This window comes from Plecotus auritus, assembly GCF_963455305.1.
Source record: "Plecotus auritus genome assembly, chromosome: X".
NCBI lineage: Eukaryota > Metazoa > Chordata > Mammalia > Chiroptera > Vespertilionidae > Plecotus > Plecotus auritus.
In genome coordinates this window covers 77,446,987-77,471,392 of record NC_137784.1, presented here as the reverse complement: position 1 = coordinate 77,471,392, position 24,406 = coordinate 77,446,987, and the positions used below count along the sequence as shown (strand labels likewise).

The following is a 24,406-nucleotide window of genomic DNA, read 5'->3' as shown; positions in this document are numbered from 1 at the left end:
AAAGAGAAAAGACCCAGATAAACAAAATCAGACATGAAAGAGGAGAAGTAACAACAGACACCACAAACATACAAAAAATTGTAAAAAAAAAAATATGAACAATGCTATTCCAACAAAATGGACATCCTAGATGAAATAAACACATTCCTAGAAAAATACAATTTTCCAAAACTCAATCAGGAAGAATAAAAAAACCTGAATAGGCCGATAACTACTGGTAAAATTGAAGCAGTAATAAAAAAAAAACTTCCAGAAAACAAAAGACCTTGTCCAGACGGCTTCACATGGGAATTTTACTAAACATTAAAAGAACTAAAACCTATCCTCCTCAGACTATTCCAAAAAATTCAAGAGGAAGGCACACTTCCTTCCAAGTTCTTTCCATGAAGCCAGCATTACCCCAAACCCAAAACCAGATAAAGACACTACCAAGAATGAGAATTACAGGCCAATATCCCTGATGAACACAGATGCCAAAATCCTCAACAAAATTCTATCAAATTGGATACAGCATTACACTAGAAAGATCATACACCATGACCAAGTGGGATATATTCCAGGGATGCAAGGCTGGTACAATATCCACAAATCAATAAATGTGATACATCACATAAACAAACTGAGAGACAAAAATCACATAATCATATCAATTGGTGCAGAGAAGACATTTGACAAAATCCAACACCGTTTCCTGATAAAAACTCTCAGCAAAGTGGGAATAGAGGGATCATACCTCAACATAATAAAAGCCTTATACAACAAACCTACAGCCAACATCATACTCAATGGGCAAAAACTAAATTCATTTCCCCTAAGCACAGGAACAAGACAGGGATGCCCACTTTCACCATTCCTGTTTGACAAAATACTGGCATTGTTAGCCATAGTGATTAGACAAGAAGAAGAAATAATAGGCATCCAAATTGGAAAAGAAGAAGTAAAACTGTCATTATTCACAGGTGACATGATATTGTACATAGAAAACCCTAAAGACTCCATCAAAAAACTACTAGACTTAATAAAAGAATTTGGCAATATAGTAGGATACAAAATTAATACCCAGAAATCTATGGCTTTTTTCATACACCAATAATCAACTCACAGAAAGAGAAAGTTAAAAAAAATCCCATTTAACATAGCAACAAAAAAATTAAGATACCTAGGAATAAATTTAACTCAGGAGGTAAAAGACCTGTACTCAGAAAACTAAAGGACACTGAAAAAAGAGATAGAGGAAGACATGAACAAATGGAAGAATATACCGTGTTCATGGATTGGTAGAACCAATATCATTAAAATGTCCATACTACCCAAAGCAATCTACAGATTCAATGAAATCCCCATTAAGATACCAGCAGCATATTTCACAGACCTGGAACAAACTCTCCAAAATTTTATATGGAACAAACAAAGACCCTGAATAGCCGCAGCAATCCTGAGAAAGAAGAACAAAGTTGGAGGGATCACAATACCAGATATCAAGCTATACTACAAAGCCACTGTTCCTAAAACTGCCTGGTTCTGGCACAAGAACAGACATATAGACCAATGGAACAGAACAAAGAACCCAGAAATTGACCCTAGCCATTATGCTCAATTAATATTTGACAAAGAAGTCAAGAGCATACAATAGTCAAGACAGTTGCTTCAATAAATGATGTTAGGAAAACTGGACAGATACATGAACAAAAAAATTAAACTATAACATCAACTTACACCATACACCAAAATAAACTTAAAATGGATAAAGGATTTTAACATAAGATGGAAAACCATAAAAATCTTAGATGAATCCATAGGCAGCAAAATACCAGACATATGTCATAACAATATCCTTACCAATACAGCTCCCAGGACAATGAAAACTAAGGAGAAAATAAACAAATGGAACTATGTCAAAATAAAAGGCTTCTGCACAGCAAAAGAAACCATCAACAAAATAAACAGAGAGCCCACTGCATGGGAGAACATATTTGTGATACCTGATAAGGGTTTAATCTCCAAAATTTATAGGGAACTCATACAATTTAACAAAAGGAAGATAAACAATACAATAAAAAAATGGTCAAAGGATCTAAATAGACACTTCTTGAAAGCGGACATACAAAAGGCCAAGAGACATATGAAAACATGCTCTAAGTCACTAATCATCTGAGAGATGCAAATCAAAACAATGATGTACCACCTCACACCTGTCAGAATGACTATCATCAACAAATCAACAAACGACAAGTGCTGGCGAGGATGCAGAGAAAAAGGAACCCTTGTGCAATGCTAGTGGGAATGCAGACTGGTTCAGCCACTGTGGAAAACAGCATGGAGTTTCCTCAAAAAATTAAAAATGGAACTCCCATTTGACCCAGTTATCCCACCTCTAGAAATATATCCCAAGGAGCTAGAAACACCAATCAGAAAGGATATATGCACCCCTATGTTCATAGCAGCACAATTCACCATAGCTAAGATTTAGAAACAGCCTAAATGCCTATCAGCAGATGAGTGGATTAGAAAACTGTGGTACATCTACACAATGGAATACTATGCTGCTGTAAAAAGGAAGGAATTCCTACCATTTGTAACAGCATGGATGGAGCTGGAGAGCATTATGCTAAATGAAGTAAGTCAATCAGAGAAAGATAAATATGACATGATCTCACTCATTTGCGGATTATAATGAACAACATAAACTGATGAACAAAAACAGATCCAGAGACAGAGAAGCATCGATCAGATGCTCAAACCTCAGAGGGAAGGTAGGGGAGGGTGGGGGTAAGGGGGAGAGATCAACCAAAGGACTTGTATGCAAGCATATAAGCATAACCAATGGACACAGACACCAGGGGGGTGAGGGCATGAACGGGAGTGGGGTGGGGGGGGCAGTGGGGGGATAAGGACACATATGTAATAGCTTAATCAATAAAAAATAAAAAATTATAAAAAAAAAACCACAAAAAACTGGTACATTTGCACAATGGAATACTATGCTGCAGTAAAAAATAAGGAATGCTTATCATTTGCAACAGCATGGATGGACCCAGAGAGCATTATTCTAAGCGAAATAAGCCAGTCAGAGAAGTGTAAGTATCACATGATCTCATTCATGTGTGGAATATAATGAACAACATAAACTGATGAACAAAAATGGGAAGAGACCAGAGACCTAGAAACAGCGAACATACTGTCAAACCTCAGACGGAAGGCAGGGGAGGGTGGGAGGGAGTTAAGAGATCAACCAAAGGACTTGTATGCATGCATATGAGTATAATCAATGGACACAGACAGTAGGGGGGTGAGGGCATGTGCTGGGGTTGGGAGTGGCCAGAGAGGTCAATGGGGGAAAAAGGAGACATATGTAATAGTTTCACCAATAATTTAAATGAAAAAACAAAACAACAACAAGAAAAATCTTGCATTTAAAGAAGGGAACCCTTTTTTTGCTAGTCATTATAAAAAATTTATCAATCTATAATGATTGCCATATACATATCCTAGATTTTTTTCAAATATTCTGGAGGCATTTTTAATAAAATATTAACAGTGATTAATATAAAAATAAAAATCTAAAAATTTAATAAAGTGAAAAGTAGTATCAATTGAGAAGAAATCTTAAAAATATAATGCCAATTTTAGAAAATAGTTCATGTTTCTAGTAAACCATTTTGTGATGTAAAAGGTAAAGAGAGAAGTTCTACTAAGTTAATAAAAGTTATGTGAGGCATCACAGACTTATCTACTTTTCTTTCCAGATCACCCCATAGACAAAGAGGAAAAATAAGTGATGATAAGGAAAATAAGATGTTAGAAATCTAGTAACAATTTAGTATTGAACATTAAGTCAATATTTAGAATGTTAACAATTTTACACAAATACTAGGGAAAGTATTCTTTTGTAGTACAATTGAGATAAACAAAATTTTCTATTTTTTTCTAGACATCTTTTCTACCAAAGCAAAATAACTATTCTTATATATAAATCCTGTTTTACTTTGCCATGAAGATTCTTTTAAAAAAGGTGTTTTTAAAAAAATATATTTTGATTTTTTTAGAGAGGGAGAGGGATAGAGGGTTAGAAACATCAATCAGCTGCCTCCTGCATACCCCCTGCTGGGGATGTGCCTGCAACCAAGGTACATGCACTTGACCAGAATGGAACCTGGGACTTTTCAGTCCGCAGACTGATGCTCTATCCACTGAGCCAAACCGGTCAGGGCTGAAAAAAGGTTTTTAAATAACTAGGTTTGGCTTATTTGTATAGCCATATACCTAATCTTTTTAAAAAGATGTTTTTATTGATTTCAGAGAGAGAGGGAGAGACAGAAACATCAATGATGAGAATCATTGATTGGCTGCCTCTTGCACGCCCTCCGCCCCCACCCCCGCCCCCACTGAGAATCGAGGCTGAAACCCTGGCATGTGTCTTGACAGGGAATCGAACCGTGACTTCCTGGTTTATGGTTCAATGCTATCCTACTGAGCCACACCAGCCAGGCTACTTAATCTTTTATTATAATATGTTCTTATTAGAAGATTTGATTTTGGTTGGTGGGCACATGGTAACATAGAAATCCACATCTGAAACCTGTATGTTCATGTTGACCAATATAACCCCAATAAATTTAGTAAAACAAGAAGGCACTGTTTAGCTATGATGGACTGTTAAATGTGGAACAAAATATATGTTTTTATTGATTTTAGAAAGAGGATGAGAGAGGGAGAGAGAAAGGGAGGGAGGGAGATAGAGAGAACATAGATAGGTTGCCTCCTGCACACACCTGGACCAGGTACCAAACCCACAACTTGGGTATGTGCCTAGGCCGGGAATGGAACCAGCGACTTTTCAGTTCATGGGGGACACTCAATCAACTGAGCCACACCAGCCAGGGCCATCTAATATTTTTTTAATTATCTTTATTGTTGAAAGTATTACAGATGTCCCTTTTTTTTCTTCCATTGATCCCCCCTCCACCTCACTCCCATCCCTACCTCAGGCCTTCACCATATATGCATATAAGTTCTTCCTGTCCCCCCATATCTAACCTTAAATGAATTAAAACATTGGTCAAGAAGAAAAATTAAGGCAAAAAGGAGCCCAGGGAATAATAATAATAACTTTTTTTAAATCCTCACCTGAGGATATTTTTTCTATTGATTTTTAGAGAGAGTAGAAGGGAGGGAGATAGGCAGGAGGGGGAGGGAGGGAGGGAGAGGGAGGGGGAGGGGGAGAAGGAGAGAGAGACAGACAGACAGACAGACATTGATATGAGACACATTGATTGGTTGCTTCTCACATATGCCACAGGGATCAAACCTACAACCTAGGTACATGCCCTTGACCGGGAATTGAACCCAGGACCCTTCGGTACACGGGCCAGCGCTCTAACCACTGAACGAGCATACCAGCCAGGGCACCCAGGAGATAATTATTGAACAAATGACAAACCTAAAGAAATTTTTTTTTCCTTCTGGAACATAAAGTTTAGAAAAGCTTCCTTTGATAATCTGAAGATTATTAGGGGTTAAATAATCAAATCCCTTCACATAATTAGAGTTCTATATGATCTTAAAGACCAAAATAGCATGTTCTGAAAAACAATATGGAAAGTTATTTGGAATACAAACTTAAAAACAAAAGAGGCCTCTCTATATGAGGTTACCCATTGGGGAAGCTATCACATTTACTTCGAATCAGCTACAGCTTCTTTTTTTCAGGTATACGGGCAACATTCCACACCATTAAACACTCCTTTGAAACATTTTCTTCACTTGGCTTCCAGCACACCAGTCCCTGACTTTTCTTCTAGCACTGGAGGGTCCTTCTCAGTCTTTTGCTGGTTCCTCCCCTTCTCTGCTTTTTAACACTGGCACATCTCAAAGCTCAGTCCTTTGCCACCTCCTCCCAGCTATATTAAATGATTTCATCCAATGTTGTGGCTATTCTAACAACTCCCAAATTAATTTTGCCAATTCCAACTTGTACCTTGAAATCTAGACTTGGATATTCAGCTGACTACTCAGCTTCTGCAACTTAACATGGCCACAACAGAACTCCTGATTCCACACTCCTCCACACTGGTTCTTCTTCCAGTATGCCTCCTCTCTGCATCCCAGAATTTACCCAGTTGCTCAGTCAAAAACCCAAAAGTCATCCTTTACCCATCTTTTTCCCTCTCCTTATACCCATTATCAGCAGATCCTATCTTCTCTACCTTTACCAGTAAAGCAGAGCCTGAATCCAGTATCTAAACATTTCCTCTTCATCAATCAGGCTAATCTAAGACTCTTGCCTGGAACACTGTAATAACCTAACTAACTGGTCTCTCTTTCACCCCAATTCCTCTTTAGTCTAACTTCACACTACAGTTCCATATAGGAAAGTCGAATTATGTCACTCCTCTGCTCTCAATTCTTCTAATGGCTTCCCATTATATATCCATTCTGGGCTATAAGGACTTTCATGAACTACTCTATGGCTTTCTCTTGTTTCATTTCTTACCATTCCTATCCCTTAATCACTGTTTTTATCTTACTGGCCTCTCTATTATTCTTCAAACAGGCCAAGAAAGTTAACATTTTTAAGCCTTTTCACTTGCCTTTACCTCTGCCCAGAATGCTTTTCCCAAATATTCACATGGCTCATACACTTATTTCATTAGGACCTCTGCATCTGTCACTTCTCAAACAGGTCTTCTCTAACCACCTTATCTAAAATAGCAATCCTCTCAACATTCTGTTTCTATTCCCTGCTTTTTCTTTATAGCAACTGATTTTATATATTTATTTACTGTTTTATTGTCTGTCTTCTCCAATGGGATATACTAAATTCCACAAAAGCCAGTACTTTGTATTGGTCACAGCTGTTATAATCAGCACACAGAATACCTGGCACACAATATGCTCAGTAAACATGTATTGAATCAAAAAAATGAATTGATAAATGAGATTATATTCTGAACATTATCCAGTAATATAGTTTAGAATTTTGCTTTAAAAGAAAAAAGAACCATAAAAATGTGCCCTAAAATAAAAAATTCCACTTGATTTCTCTCAAATGATATGAATTTTATTAAAAAGAAAGTTATTCTGTAGCACTGAAGCAAAATTTAAAGTTAATTTTCAGCAAGATATTCTAGCTGTTACAAAGTTTTTAAAAAGGCTTCAGAATTATTCCTGAAAATAATGTTGCCTAAACACTTAAAAATGGGGTATATACATATATACACACAAACTAGAGCAGTTTCATGAAATCAAACCCGTAATAAGTAGGAATGTCTTGATTATCCCATAATTTTATCTCCTTCCTTCTCTCATCAAGTTGCTACCAGTGAAAACCAAGGAATCAGCCAACTACTTATTAACTTGGTGTTGGTGCTATTGCTCACAGTTAGAAAAATGGCAGTATCCATGGAGATTTCATAGAGACAGCAGAGTATTTTGCATAAGTATGTCTGTGGCTTAACTGCTACTGTATATTACCTCTGTCATCCATCAAGGCAGCTTATACTCCACAAGAATGTGAAAAGCCCCACCACATAATGGATATATCTCTTTATATATAATTTGGTGAAAGGTAGAGCCTGATGATTAAATCATTTTTTGCTAGTGCGTTAGAATCTAGACCCCGAAAAACAAAGCTAGCCACATCAAAGCTCTCCTGAGCCATGATCAAAGGTCAGTCCAAGCACTACCTGAGGATGACAGTGTGTTAGTAAAAAGTATATGGAAACTCAAAGTGAGCCACTTGGCCTCTCTGGCAATGAGGAAGGAATTTAGTCCAGTATGCTTGGTTTGTTTCTGCCAGCATTCATTTCATGTTGATCATGGAGTTTATGCTGTCTGATCAGGGGACAGAAGAATGACGAATACTACTTCTTATGAAAAGTCTCAAGCCTTGTAAGCCCTCTGAAAATAAATAGTCCAAATATTCATTCCATTTCTTTCCCTGTAGGCACAAAAAAGGGGAAGATTATTTATTGAATATTTACTATGCTTATTCTCTACCTTCTCATTCACTAAGTAATAGACAAACCAGAAAGTACCCAAAGTTTAAGAGCTAAACATTCCTTTTATTATATTGGCAAAAATGTTAGCTGTTAACTGAGTAAGAATTGTGAAATAGAAATGGATCATCACTCCCATGCTCTAGGATAGTGGTTGGCAAATGGCTTGCGAGCCACATGCGGCTCGCGAGCCGCGGTTTGCCGCTCTGTTGACTGAGTTTGCCAACCACTGGGATAGGGGCTTAATCACAAGGAACAACAACAGCCTGTAATTATTGGAATTGAGAGTCTAGGTCAGTGGTCGGCAAACTCATTAGTCAACAGAGCGGCAAACCGCGGCTTGCGAGCCGCATGTGGCTCGCGAGCCACAGTTTGCTGACCACTGCTCTAGGAATTTAGCATCTAAACTAGATAACACAGGAATAGACATTATTATATTACTGCCTACATTAAATATGTACACAGCAGAGTTTCTAGAATAATGAGACAACTGTGTTTGGGTTTGTTAAATTAGCCTTATAATCACATTTTGAATATATGCAACTGTACTGTAAAATGAGAAACATGGTCACAACAGCAAGAGTCAAATTACAAATAGTTATATTTTTAGAGAAGACTATAGAGGGTATGTGCCAATAAATTCACATAAATGTCATGGGGATGACTTCAGAAGGTAAACATTTCACTCTGACTTTGTGAAGGAAGTAGGCTTAAGGTTTGGGAAAAAGTGAAAGTATAAATTCTTGTGATAAAATGATGCTGTATGAAATCCCTGAAAATGATAAAATAAATTTATTTACCCGAATGGAGCTCACGTTTACTGTCCTTTCTTCTGGGTATTCCTTAAAAAAACATACACACAAAATAAAGAAGTGGGGCCTTATGGGAATGGAAATATTTAGTTAGCAAAAATTACCAGAACATTAAGATAGTTCTTCACTGATCTATTTGCTACATTCTATTCCTACCATTACTCTTGGATTCCTTTTGAATAAATACCCACTATAACTTCCCATATTTCTTCCTAGAAGCATAAACAGAAGGAAAATAAAACCAGTGGATAAAGTGAGTACTGTTTTGCTAATCTATGGCCTTATTTTTTTTTAAATTCTGTGTTCAGCCACTGGGGTGGAAATGGAAGGGAAGGGGAGAGAAAGAGAGAATCTTGAAGAATGAGGAAGAAGTATGGTGAGGCAATCTGTGCACACAGTAGATTCTATAAAGCTCTGTAATTCTTTTATAAAAACTCGGACCTAAGTGACCCCATTTATTCCCTGGTCTTAACTATCACCTACTGTATTTCACTGAAAAGCCATCAATTCTAACAAACAACATATTTTATACATTACTAAGAAAAAACTCTGCCTATTAAACTATATATAACACAATTTTCTCAACACTTAAAATTTTTTATTTTATAAAGATTGTAAGAGCTTTAGATATAGGCAGATTTTGAACATATATCATCTTTATAAACATGAAATGATAAATATATATAAAATTAAGTGGCGAAAGTATTTCTAAAACTTTACATTCAGAGTCCAACTCTTCTGAATCACTTTATATGCAAGAGTTGTGGATATCTAAGTTTGTTCACACAATAGCACCCTCTGTGCCAGTGCTGATGATGCAACATTTCTTAAAGGAACTAAAAGCTACTGGTACCCAGGGTTCCAGTGACATAAAGCTAACCAACTTTTGGCTCCTGTTTCAAGAAAAGTCTGTAACATGTTTCACTGCTTTCCTCCCCTCTTCCTCCAAGTCATTTGGTTTTTATGACTTAAAACAGTGTTGCCATGGTCTCCAATTTTCCCCTCAAGCTGCCGACTTCCATTTTGCAAGGTCTGATTCTGGCAGTCTGCCTGCACACACTCCAAAACAGCAAATGACAACTATATCATGATTGCTGCCTGGCTGACATCAATCAGAAGCATCCTGATCTCTGAGAAGTTAAAAAGTGAAAAAAGTATGTTTTTGGAACTGATAACATATAGTCCATCCTGATGAATTCCATATTTATTTATCTAGTTCCAACCTCTCTCCTGAGTTCCAAGCCCCTATTTCAAACAGCCTACTTAACACTTCTTCTTAGATATCTCACAGGCATCTTAAACTTAAGTAGGTCAAAACGGATCTTGATTCTCAACTTGCCTTTCCCCCAAACCCAATAACTTCTCCTCTTCTCTAATGAGTATTCCTCTTAACAAATGGAGCCACCATCAACCCAGATGCTCAATTCAAAAAACTCAAAAGTCCTTTTTTCCCCTCATTCCCACTTCTAATCAAGTTATCAAATGCTGTCTATTCAACCTCTACAATATATCTTCAATCAGTCTGCTTCTCTTCATTCCACTATAACTATTAGTATCTCTTGTCTAGACTTCAATAGCCTCCCAGTTGGTGCCTCCACTACACTCAGGCTTCCTTTTATAACTCTGCTCTCCATGAAAAAGCCAAAGTGATCTCTATTAAATATGAACTCAGACCATACTACAACACTGTTTAAAAATCTTTCAACTGCTAATAGACACTACTAACAGACCTGTAAGATAAACAGTCCCTGGATTTCTCCAACCTTATTTCATTCCATTCTCCCTCTTGTTCCTTAATCTCTAAGTCAAACTGGCCTTCCTTTTTTCCTTGAACCCCTTGAGCCATTTTACTGTTCCCACTACCTGGAATGCTCTTCATCCAGATATTCATACTGGCTTAGTCTCATCTTTTAGAAGAAATCTCAGATCAAATGTCACCTCCTCAAAAAGGCCTTCTTGAACACCCATCCCTGACAACATTCAAGTCACTCTCTCACCCCACCCTGCTTATGTCCAACAAAGCCTTTCTCAAAATTTAAAAAAGTATGTCCACTTATTACATTACTTATCGTTTCTTCTCATTAGCATATAAACTCCATTGGGGCAGAGATTTTATTGATTTCAGAGAGGAAGGGAGAGGGAGCGAGAGAGATAGAAACATCAATGATAAAGGAGAATTATCAAGCGTTGCCACCTGCACACCCACACTGGGGATCAAGCCTTCAATCCGGGCATGTGCCCTGACCGGGAACCGAACTGTGACCTAGTTCATAGGTCGATGCTCAACCACTGAACCATGCCAGCCAGGCAGTATCTGTCTTCTTAATCACTGTATCCCTAGTGCCAGAAGCACAGTGGACACTAAATAAATAAATATGTACTAAATGAATAAACAAAGAAACAACTAGCTATTAATTCAAAGGTAATTTATGATTAGAAAGCCTAGAACTTCAGTATTTCCTGAAATGTAGGCTCTAAAAATATGCAAAACGTATTTCAACTCAAAAATTGAGCTGCAGCCCAGCTGGTGTTGCTCAATGGTTGAGCCAACCCATGAACCAAGAGGTCACTGGTTTGATTCCCTGTCAGGGCACATGCCCGGGTTGCAGGCTCAATACCCAGTATGGGGAGTTGAGAAGGCAGCTGATTGATGTTCCTGTCTCTCTCTCCCTTCTTCTCTAAAATCAATATAAACATTAAAAAAATCGAATTTCATTTAAGAAAAAAAGTGAGCTGTGCTCTTTGATACTGAGAACTGATTGGTCAAATTAAATTCACTGAATTACTTATAAAAACTTGGCTAATTTGAAATATTTACAATGTGATAATTCAGTAAAACTGTCAGAATTCAATTATACTAACATGGTCCAGAGATTATTTTTTCCACCTCAAAAGTAAGATACTTAGCTGTTAGCTAGTGATAATCAGGGCTCAAAAAGCACTCTTTTAAAAGCAAGATTGGCATTAAAGCCTAGTATTTTCAGAACCATACAGAAACATCATCAACTACAAAAATGACAGTTTCACCTTCTACTACATGTGCTCTGTGCCTCTAAAATTTCTCCTTTCAGAACCAACATTCCTTAAACATTTAAAAAACCATTTTCTGATTTAAAGGAATGTATCAATTCTTAATCACCCAAAACAATTTTGCTTATCTATGTCCAACTTGATAATATTTACTACTTTAGAGACTGAGTCTTATAAGACACACACACACACACACACACACACACACACACTCGAAAAGAAAAAACAAAGAATTGACTTATGAAAAGCAATTCTGCTCTATCTATGATTCATTACATGCTTTTTCAAATAAGAATTGGATGCAACTGTGTTGAAGGGGTATGAAGAAATTGACACTCATTCATTGTTAGCAATAATGTAAATTGGTATAACTTCTACTGAAAGCAGTTTGACAATACCTAATAAAATTAAGAAGATATACCCTTTAAAAAAATACTCACCCAAGGATATGCTTATTTTTTAAAACATGTTTTTATTAATTTTACAGAGTAGGGGATGGAAAGGGCTAGAGAGACAGAAACATCAATCGGCTGCCTCCTACATGCCACCAAGGGGAATTGAGCCCGCAACTCGGACATGTGCCCTGACTGGAAATTGAACTGGTGACTTCTTGGTTCATAGTTCGATGCTCAACCACTGAGCCTCCCCAGCTAGGCAGGATATTCATATTCATGTTAGAGAGAGAGGAAGGTAGGGGGAGGAGAGAGAGAGAGAGAGAGAGAGAGAGAGAGAGAGAGAGAGAGAGAGAGAGAAAGGAAGGAACAGTGATGTGAGAGAGAATAGAGAACATCGATTGTTTGCCTTCTGTACATGCCCCAACTAGGGATTGAACCCAGAACCGTTCGGTATACAGGATGATGCTCCAACCAACTGAGCCACACTGGCTCGGACAAAAGATATACCCTTTTAAAAGCAATTCCACTTGGAGCAATTTTACCCAACAGACACACCTACATATGTTTGAAATGATGCATATTGTTTAAGAACATTCATTGAAGTATAATAACAAGGTTAAGAAACATCTTAAACACTCAACTTATAAGTTACATGTTTAACTTATGTTAGATCCATACAATGAAATACTACAGAGACATCACAAAGAATGAGGAAGCCCTTTATGTACAAATATGAAACAAAAGCCAAGATATTAAATAAAAAAATCAAGAGGCAGGAGAGAGAAACCAAGATGGTGGCATAGGTAAACACCTGAAATTGCTGCCTCGCACAATCACTTCAAAACTACAACTAAAAGACAAAACAGACATCATCCAGAACCACAGGAAGGCTGGCTGAGTGGAAATTCTACAACTAGAAGGAAAGAGAAAAGCACACTGAGACTCAGAGGAGGTGCGGAAGTAAAGTGCACAGGTACGGAGGCGCGCACGCAAAAAGGGCTGGCAACTGAGGATGCGGTTGTCTTTCTCAATTGGGAGGGAGACACAAGCTCCTGACTGCTCTGAACTCCAGTTCCGGGCGAGACTCTGGGGACCCAGACTCATACGGGGAGAAAATGGACTGTCTGGCAGAGGGCGGAACTCGAGGGCGGCTTTCTCTCAGAGGTGCTTGCAGTGATTACTGCGGGACACTGAGACCCGGGGGGCCTCTTAGGGCAGGGCTGACGGGAAGCCATTGCTGTTTGCTCCGCCCTGAGACTCAGTCCCATCCAAGCTGTGCGCAGAGGCTTTTGTATATGAATGGCCTGATCCTTTGAAATCTAAACTTACCTATCAAACTGCAGCTGAGTCAGGGAGACCCAAAACATCCAAAAGAAGGCCCAAAGCCCCACAGCAGCTTGCACTGCTTCACAGCCTCATCTGGGGACCTCCAAACTCCAAACAAATAAGAGGAATCTGCAGATCTCTCTGTAGCTCCTGCTGAGTGGCCTCAGGCAGAGGCTAAATTAACACCTCCTTGGAGATCCAAGAGCCAGTGTACCCAGGGGTCAGAGTAGGACCATCCAGATTACAACTCCTCAGATCCATAAGGGACACACTCAGGGGGCAGACTCAGTGAGCACCAAAGCCCCACTGAAGCAAGTCTTGCCCCATAAGGGTGTTTCCAGCACAGAAGTTCTCCCATCGTAGACACAGCTGATCCTCACAGCCAATTGGCCTGGAGGTCAATTCCTCCCAGTGATACCAACAACAATCAAGGCTTAGCTACAACAAGACTGAGCACACAGCCCACAAAGGGGTGCACCAAGAGTGTCCACCTCAGGTAACTGGGGAGGCTGAGTCACTGGGCCCTATAGGACACCTAACACACAAAGCCACTCTACCAACTCAGGGAAGCAGCCAAAATGCAGAGACAAAGAAACAGGTCACAAATGAAAGAAATGGAGGAAAGCAAACTACTGGATATAGAGTTCAAAACCACGGTTATAAGGTTTTTCAAGAATTTTCTAGAAAAGGCTGATAAATTTAGCAAGACCCTCAAGGATATGAAAAAGGACCAACTAGAAATTAAGCATACACTGACTGAAATAAAGAATAATATACAGAGATCCAACAGTAGACTAGAGGATCGCAAGAATCAAGTCAAAGATTTGAAATACAAAGAAGCAAAAAACACCCAACCAGAAAAGCAAAAAGAATCCAAAAATATGAAGATAGTGTAAGGAGCCTCTGGCACAACTTCAAGCATACCAACATCCGAATTATGGGGGTGTCAAAAGAAGAGAGAACGAGATATTGAAAACCTATTTAAAGAAATAATGACAGAAAACTTCCCCTACCTGGTGAAAGAAATAGACTTACATTTCCAGGAAGCACAGAGAACCCCAAAGAATAGGAATCCAAAGAGGACCACACCAAGACACATCATAATTAAAATGCCAAGAGCAAAAGACAAAGAGAGAATATTAAAAGCAGCAAGAGAAAAACCGTTACCTACAAGGGAGCACCCATACGATTATCAGCTGATTTCTCAACAGAAACGAGCAGGCCAGACGGGAGTGGCAAGAAATATACAAAGTGATGAATAGCAAGAACCTACAACCAAGATTACTCTACCCAGCAAAGCTATCATTCAGAATTGAAGGTCAGAAAAAGAACTTCACAGATAAGAAAAAGCTAAAGGAGTTCATCACCACCAAACCAGTATTATATGAAATGCTGAAGGGTATTCTTTAAGAAGAGGAAGAAGAAGAAAAAGGTAAAGATAAAAATTATGAACAACAAATACATATCTATCAACAAGTGAATCTAAAAATCAAGTGAATAAAAAATCTGATGAACAGAATAAACTGGTGAATATAATAGGATCAGGGGCATAGAAAGGGAGTGGACTGACAATTCTCAGGGGAAAGAGGTGTGGGGGTGCGGGAAGAGACTGGACAAAAATCATACACCTTGGATGAGGACAGTGGGGGGGAGGTAAGGGCAGAGAGTGGGGTGGGAACCTTTGAGGGGGAAAAAGGAACAACTTTAATAATCTGAACAATAAAGATTTATTTTAAAAAATCAAGAGGCAGAAAAGTATAGTGCATAGCGTTGAAAAATATAATTTACAAAGAAATATATAATACGTTTCTAGAAGGATATCTAAGAAACTGAGGGTGTTTGTTTCTTTATAAAAGTGTCCAGACAAAGACATCACAAGGAAAAATCAATAGCCCTGATCCTGCACAAAGTACTGGGAAACCAAATCTGGCAACATGTAAAGGGATCATTCTCTATCTATAATCAAGTGAGATTTATCCTAGGAATGTAGGGTTGGTTAAACATCTGAACATCAATTAATGTAGTATACCATGTCAACAGAATAGAAGGCAAAAACCCACATAATCATGTTTGTAGAAGTAGAAAAAGCCTTTCACAAAATCCAACACCCCTTTCATGATAAAAACATTCAACAAACTAAAACTGGAAGGGTAACCTCATGAAGGGCATCAATGGAAATCCCTAACATCATATTGGCAAAAAACTGTTTTCCCCATGATCAAGAAAAAAATAAACCTGTCCATTATTGCCACTTTTCTTCAACATTCATTGTACCCGGGGCTGTAAGGAATGCAATTAGGCAAGAAAAAAAAAGGCATCCCAATTTTAAAGGAGGTAATAAAATTATCTGTTTGCAGGAAACCCTGAAGAATCCAATGAAAAGCTATAAAGGCTAATAAATGAGTTCAACAAAGTTTCAGGATATAAGATCAATATTCACAAGTCAACTGCATTTCTATATAGCAGCAATAAGCAATTGAAAATGAAATTAATAAAACAATTCCATTTATAATAACATCAAAAATAAAATACTTAGGAATTCAACAAAATATAAAACATAAATTGAAAACTATAAAGAAAACTAAAGAGGACCTAAATAAATGGAAAGACATAATATGTTCATAGATTAGAAGATATAACATTGTTAAGATGGCAATACTATAACAACTTGATCTACAGAGCTTACTACAATGTCCAAAATTTAGCTGGTATTCAAAAAAAATAATTAAACATGTTTTGCAATTCAGACACAATAAATTTATGGCATTTTCTATTTCTGCCATCATGGTATTCCTCTATAAAAACCTAAAAATCTTTTAACTATCCTTACCTTTAGCAAAAAGGAAATAGCATAACTCAATAGAGCAGGGTGATGGACTAAATTTAAACTGGTTTTATACTTTGCTATTCCAATTATTTTAAAGACTTCGGGATCAAAATATGATCCTTTCTGGAAGGGTTTGGATGTCCACAGGCACCCAACCATGGCTGTCAAATAGTGATTATATTCTTGATACGTCTTGCTGCTGAATATGAACTCTGATTTTTTCTATTGGGAAAGAAAAGAAAAGTGTCATCATCACCTATTCTCCCTTCCCTTCTTATTCCCATCAGATCATATATATCTACACTCAATTTTTAAACAATGGTGACTTAACAGAGGTTTATCATCCATACCTTTAGTACCAACTCATTTTTCTTTGCAGCTGTCAAATTATTACGGTATCTATAAGGATGAACAAATGGAATGAAATGCTTAACATTAAATGCCTTTGAAATTTAAACATACAAGTGTACATTTAAAAAATCTCTTTAAATATATATTTTTATTACTTTCAGAGAGGAAGAGAGTGGGAGAGACATCAATGATGAGAGAGAATCATCAATTGGCTGCCTTAGCACACCCTGCACTGGGAGATGAAGCCCACAACCTGGGAATGTGCCCTGACCGGGAACTGAACCTCCTGGTTCATAGGTCGAAGCTCAACCACTGTGCCATGCCAGTGGGGCAAAAGTATACATTTTAGATATGCAGATGTGCACATACACAAATATCCAGCTGTCTAGTTAAGTTTTAAATCCTTTATGGTACATTCTCCTCAAAGAATAAAAATCATCAGAGGCTCATATATTGAGTTGTACGTTTAAGATATGCACTTTGACTGTATGTAAATTATACTTCAATAAAAAGAAAAAAATAAACAAAATGCTTTTAATGTTTCACTATTAAAAATTAACAGAGACTCAAAAGCAGTCAGTTACTAATACAGAACCTATTTTATTAATGTGGAAAAAAGGTGCAGATAGATAAAGGGTATACTTAAAATGTAATCTTTTCCTTTGAGCCTGAGAACTATTATCTAATTAGTTTTTAAACATTTTAACCTTGGCATAGTCCTGCAAGTTATACCAAGAGTCTACACTTAAGGACTAAAAAGAGCCCTAACTGGTTTGGCTCAGTGGATACAGCGTCAGCCTGTGGACTGAAGGGTCCCAGGTTCGTTCCGGTCAAGGGCATGTACCTTGGTTGCGGGCACATCCCCAGTAGGAGGTGCGCAGGAGGCAGCTGATCGATGTTTCTCTCTCATTGATGTTTCTAACTCTCTATCTCTCTCCCTTACTTTCTGTAAAAAATCAATAAAATAATGTTAAGAAAAAGGACTAAAAAGAGAAATTTCAGTCCATAAGTGAAAGGATTAGAGGGGATCAGAAATAATACTTACAGTTTCATATAACTGGCAACACATCCCCTAATCTCCCAGAAAATGTTCTTTTCACCAGAGAAGCTATGTGGAACTAAACCAGTTGTTAGCAAATAACTACTTTTGCTCTAAGCCACAGCAATAAGAATTAACAATGCTGAGTGCAGCAGTACCATTGCGTAAAATATCTGTTACCATAAATTTTTAAAATCTATACCCCCCAGTAACATTTAAATAAAACACACAATTAAAATAGCCTCATACCACAAGGTCATTTCCGAAAGAAAGCCATGTTTCCTATTTCATGGGCCCTGGCATAAAATGGGATAATAATTTTATTGTTTTCATGTTTTATAAATTATATATAATAAATTTATTATAGTGTATTAATAAATTATAACTTATTGTATAGTTGAAAAATGAAGATAAAATTATAATGTACTAATTCATAAAATGGTAAAAAGGCCTTGTACCTGTGCATAATGTAACAGAGCTGGTTTAGGATACTGGAATCCAGACTGAGGAGTGCAAGATAGAAGATCCCAGGAGGAAACAACACCACTAATGGAAGGTTATAATTTATATATATGTCACACACCTTTTGGAGAGAATATAATATCAGTATATAGATTATTCCCCAGAACCCTTAACAAGTTCATCCAAAGAATCATCAGTAGAGAATAAGCAATAATACTAGTATACCATCAAGTTGGGGCATTCCTGATTCATCAATAGAATAGGTAGTCACAAGCCTGCTTAAAAATGTACCTCACCAAACATTGACCATTATCACAGAGCAGTGGTCGGCAAACTGAGGCTTGCGAGCCACATGCGGCTCACAAGCTGCGGTTTGCCGCTCTGTTGACTAATGAGTTTGCCGACCACTGGGATAGGGGCTTAATCACAAGGAACAACAACAGCCTGTAATTATTGGAATCGAGAGTCTAGGTCAGTGGTCGGCAAACTCATTAGTCAACAGAGTAGCAAACTGCAGCTTGCGAGCTGCAGTTTGCTGACCACTGTTATAGAGGATTATAATCAGAAGATCATTAAAATCTTTCTCTTTTTCTGGGGACAGATCTCAGAGTTGGTGAGAAAGGGAGCATTTCTTTCTCCTTAAGTTCCATGAATACTGACTTATTCTGTTAGCTAGCTATCAACCTAGAAAACAAAGGAATATACTTCTAAGCAAATTTAATACAAGACAACTAGGTATTGGGGAAGGGAAGAAGCCAGGAAAACAGATTAGTGACTACTTCCTGAATAACAGTTCTGTCCAGGCCAAATAAACAATACAAGAGCACCAGAATCATAGGTGCTGGGAGAAATAAAGCTGTTGAAAGATGGGAGCAAAGAGCTGAAGAAATAAGAAGGTACTTTCAATTTTTTGCCAAGGGTTGGGACGTATAAAGGATGAGCAAAAAGTGATGCTAGAGACAGACTTCTAAGGCCAGCATTATTCAGGAGAATGTCTATTAAAGTGGTACCTGGAATTTTCAAAAAAAGCATTTGTTTTTCCATTTTGTTTTATGAAAGTCACTTATTCATGTGAGAATATAATCACTAACTTTAAAATATGTAGCTTATTTAACTATGCTAACAAGGTCATAGTCCAACTTAATGATTATAAGTAAAATTGAAATAACAGATGAGTAAAGCATAAAGCCATCACAAAAATCTAAATAGGGTAAATGGGATGTATACCACCTTCTCATAGAAATCCAAAACAAAGTGCAGCAAGAAATTACTGTTGCTTTCCAAGCGCAATGCATTAACGGACAGCCACCCTACATAGTGAATTAGTTCAAACACAGACTGCATGGATCCACTGAAAGTTGTCTCTCTGCAATAAGAAAACATGAAAATTAGATACATATTAGCAAAATTCCTCATAATTTTCAAGCTAAAGCTGAATAAATATAGCAAAAGTTGTTAGGTATTTCAGAAAATGATCTGTGTTCCAATGTATAATTCACTTTTTTAAACCACAGTGATTAACCATAAAACTACACAGCCCTCTAGGGAACCATTAAGATCAATTCATAGAACAGCCTCAGCAATCACTCTACTAGTAAATTCCAGAGAAATAAAGGATTAAGCTCCAAACAGACTTTAGATAATAACCGAAGTAGTTAATATCTATTGTCCAGGGATCACAGCAGTCAGCAAATTAGTTTCGAAGCACACAAACCAAAACCCAGTTTTGTCTGAATTCCTGAGCTAAATACTGTTAAAAATATTTCACTTTAACTGGAATCCAATTCATTCCTAAAACAGAGTTAGTAAAATTTTTTTGGCATTTTTTATTCTTTTAGTAAAAAACATTTTTGCATATTTTACATTCTTCTCAAATCATTGAACTGTATCTCTTTAAATCATGGGTATAACTGGTTCAATTCATCCATCTACTCACCCCTGTCCTTCAATATACTGTTGAGCAGATTAGGAAAAAACCTAGGAATGTGATTTTATAGCTTTGCCCTCTGATCTAGGTAGCCAACAATGGTTATACACATGGAGAAAGAAATAGTATATAGTCTTTGAACTTGAGAGATGATAATGACTCTACCATTTCCCACCATCATGATAGTTCAAGTGCCAGAGAAAGCAAGGAAAGATTAGGAGACTACCCAAATAAGCAGGAATTCAAGTGTCCATCAGTAGATGAGTGGATAAAAAAAAGCTCTGGTATATTTACATAAAGAAATATTATTCTGTCATAAAAAAGGAAGAAAATTTTACCCTTTGTGACAGCATAGATGGACTGGAAAACATTATGCTAAGTGAAATAAGCCAGTCAGAGCAAGACAAGTACCACATGATTTCACTCATATGTGGAATTTAATGAACAAACTGAGCTACCAAGCAAAATAGAGACAGACTCATATATAGAGAGCAGGCAGACAGGTCTGGTGGGGGAGGGTGGTGTTGCGGGGGTGCAGGGTTTGAGCAAAAAAGGGAAAAAAGAGAGAATTCATGGACATGAGCAACAGTGTGGTGATTGCCAGGGAAGGGGAGGGAGGAAATGGATGGACGTGGAAGAGGATATAGAGGGGACAAATTGTGATGGGGAAAAAAACAACAAATAAGCGGGCATCCATATAGTCAGCCAGCCATTTGGAAAACTATTTTAACTATGATTTTTGGCAGCACTTGGTAAATGCAGGAGAAATAAATTTGAACAATGGAGATTGGTCATATGATGGAGACATGGCATTATACCAGCCATGGGCAAACTACGGCCCGCGGGCTGGATCCGGCTGTTCTATCCGGTTCTCTTGGTCTCCCCTCCGCTCCTTTACTTTGAATTTATATTAGTTCACACAAACACTCCATCCATGCTTTTGTTCCGGCCCTCCGGTCCAGTTTAAGAACCCATTGTGGCCCTCGAGTCAAAAAGTTTGCCCACCCCTGCATTATACCCATACCCCCCAATAGCAGGAATTACTGAGAACTTATAAGAGCTACTAGTGGCCAAGAGCACGAAATTCATGCACGGTGCGGGGGGGGGGGGGGGGTGTCCCTCAGCCTGGTCTGCATCCTCTCCAATCTGGGACCCCTCGGGGGATGTCTGACTGCCGGATCGGACCTAAACCAGCAGTTGGACATCCCTCTCGCAATCCAGGACCGCTGGCTCCTAACCGCTCACCTGCCTGCCTGATCGCCCCTAACCACTCTGCCTGCCGACGTGCTCACCCCCCTATTGCCCCCCCCCCCCGCCAACCTGATCTCTCCCAACTGCCCCCCACTGCTGGCCTACTCGCCCCAACTGCCCCCCCCGCCGGCCTGATTACCCCCAACTGCCCTTCCCTCCTGGCCTGATCGCCCCTAACCACCTCTGCCTCAGCCCTACCACCATGGCTTTGTCAGGAAGGACGTCTGGAAGGTGTCCCGGTCTGATTAGCATATTACCCTTTTATTAGTATAGAAAATAGAGGCCTGGTGCACGGGTGGGGACCGGCAGGTCTGCCCTGAAGGGGCTCCCAGATCAGAGTGGGGGTCCCCTTGCGGGGTGGGGCCGGCCTGGGTGAGGGGCCCAGTGCGAGTGGCAGGCTGGCCACGTCCCCATCGGGGTGGGGGGGTCCCAGCTAAGGGGCGTGGCCGGCCTGGGCGAGGGGCTGAGGGCCATTTGCAGGCCAGCCACGTCCCCATCAGGGTAGGGGTCCCCGCTGGGGGTCATGGCCGGCTTGGGCGAGGGGCTGAGGGCCATTTGGGGGTGGTTTGCAGGCCGGCCATGCCCCCAGCTTTGTCCAGAAGGTCTCCCGGTCTAATTAGCATATTGCTCTTTTATTAGTATCTACACTGATAAAAGAGAAAGATGCAAATTGACTGTACCTCCACGATGCCCACCAGCCAATCAGGAGTGAGTATGCAAATTAACCCAACAAAGATGGAGTGTTAATTTGCATACTCAGGTGCCAAGCGGCCAGGGGCGGGGCGGTGCCAAGCTGCCTGGGTCCCGGGGACGGGCACCAAGCCCGCAGCCTCCCAGGACCATCACCGGCTCCGGGAGGCAAGGGCGGCTGCTCCAAGCCATGCCCACAGGATCCCGGGACCACCGCCGGCCCTAGGAGGCGAGGGCAGCCATGCTAAGCCACGCCCGCAGACTCCCGGGACCATCGCTGGCCCCGGGAGGCGAGGGTGGCCGTGCAGCTTGACAGCAGACAGCAGGACCTGCTTGGCCATAGCCACGGTGACATGCAAGCTGGCAAGCGGGCCTGCAGGCAGCACCCAGCAGGGCCTGCTTAGCCATTGCCATGGTGACCCGCAAGCAGGCAAGCGTGGCCCACAGACAGCACCCAGCAGAGACTGTTTGCCCATCGCCATGGTGTGGAGCAGGCAGGGCCCGCAGAGAGCAGAGAACCATGGGGAGCGGGCCTAAGCCATCAGTAGGACATTCCCTGCTCCCGGATTGGAGAGGATGCAGGTTGGGCTGAGGGACACCGACCCCCGTGCACGAATTTCGTGCAATGAGCCTCTAGTAGATATTATATAATTACAAGTAGTATTACAACAAGTGAAGTTATCTACATTTATTTTTTTAAATATATATTTTTATTTATTTCAAATAGTAAAGGAGAGGTATAGAGGAAGAGAAACATCAATGAGCATCATTGATCAGCTGCCTCAGCATGCCCCCATCTGGGGGTCAAGACCACAACCTGGGCATGTGCCCTGACTGGGAATCAAACCAGTGATCTGGTTCATAGGTTGACACTCAACCACTGAGCCACACTGGTTGGGCATTATCTACATTTACATCCACTTACTTGTTTTAAGAATTTTAGAAAGCAGAGCTCCTTTTTAAATGCCTTCCCAAAACGTACAACACTACTTTAAAAAGGATCCTAGGATTGGGGAAAGAAATATAGAAATTGTAAAGTACCTATATGAGGATGCCTGAGACTTAACCTGCAAGTTGGGCAAAGATTATAGATGTGAACATACTATTCTTAATAGAATTGAGATGTTCAAAAAGGTTAAGCATTTAAATGAAATTTCTTAATGATAGTGGTTCTCAAACATTAGCTTGCACCAAAATTGCAGAAGCATTTGTTAAACACACAGATTACTGGATCCTCCCTCCAGGGTTAATGTTAGCAGGTCTAGGGTAGGGCCTGAGAATTTGAATCTCTAACAAGTTCACAAGTGATGCCGATGGTGTTGGTCCAGGGACCACACTTTTCTTGAGAAGCACAGCTTTACTACCCACAAATGTTCTATTTCCTTCTGAAAGTGACACATGATATATGGAAGCATTACAGTAATAAATATGAAGAATTAAAAACAATTTCCCAAGCTACTGCCAAGAAGCTTCTCTTCTTTATCCTACTATCAGACTGGGAGATCACTATAGGAATAAGGACATACAGAAAAATAGGTGTGGGCCTAACTTTTAACTAAGCTAATCACCAGTTATTTGCAACTGAAGCTGAGGGACCCTTATCTGATAAAGAATGTGACTGATAATATAGGGAATTTGAATACTAATGAGGTACCCTTATCTGATAAAGAATGTGACTGATAATATAGGGAATTTGAACACTGATTAGATATTTAAAAATATTAAGAACCATTGAATTTTAGGTGTTATACTAGTACTACAGGCCCGGCACAAGAAATTCGTGCACGGTATGGTCCCTAGTCCTGGCCTACAATCAGGGCCATCTTCCCTGGTTGCTCGCAGCCAACCCTGCCCCCTGCTGCCACCCACCCCTGGTTCCCCATTTGCCATAGGGTGGGAGGTCGGCTGTTCCCGCCTGCTCGCCGGCCCCACCCCTGCCACGGGTGGCCATCAGACAATCGGAGCCTGCTGAACTGGGAAAGGGACCAAGAGGTGGTCATTGTGCCTCATAGTGACTGATCCAGTGGTTGTTCTGGTCATTCTGCAGGTAGGGTCAATTTGCATATTACCCTTTTATTTTATATGATAGAGACCTGGTGCACGGGTGGGGGTCGGCTGGCCTGCCCTGAAAGGGGCCCTGTAATGGGGTTGGGGTCCCCACTGAGGGGCAGGGGTCCCTGCTGGGGGCACGGATGGCCTGGGCAAGGGGCTACAGAGGGTTTGCAGGCTAGCCACGCCCCCGATCGGAGTGGGGGTCCCAACTGGGGGCAGGGACAGCCTGGGCGAGGGGCCACCAGGG

General features: G+C 39.7%; 1 protein-coding gene across 1 annotated transcript in view; it reads right to left on the bottom strand.

Moving 5' to 3' along the window:
• Positions 1 to 7,038: 7,038 nt before the first annotated feature.
• Positions 7,039 to 24,406, bottom strand: part of CENPI (centromere protein I) — a 65,855-nt gene continuing 48,487 nt past the window's right edge. The window contains exons 16-21 of the mRNA XM_080651910.1: positions 19,470 to 19,605; positions 18,236 to 18,360; positions 16,738 to 16,786; positions 16,391 to 16,609; positions 8,798 to 8,839; positions 7,039 to 7,939 (exon numbers count right to left, since the gene is read on the bottom strand). Coding sequence (XP_080508036.1) covers positions 7,838 to 7,939; positions 8,798 to 8,839; positions 16,391 to 16,609; positions 16,738 to 16,786; positions 18,236 to 18,360; positions 19,470 to 19,605 — 673 coding nt within the window. The 3' untranslated portion in view covers positions 7,039 to 7,837. The remainder of the gene's footprint in view (positions 7,940 to 8,797; positions 8,840 to 16,390; positions 16,610 to 16,737; positions 16,787 to 18,235; positions 18,361 to 19,469; positions 19,606 to 24,406) is intronic.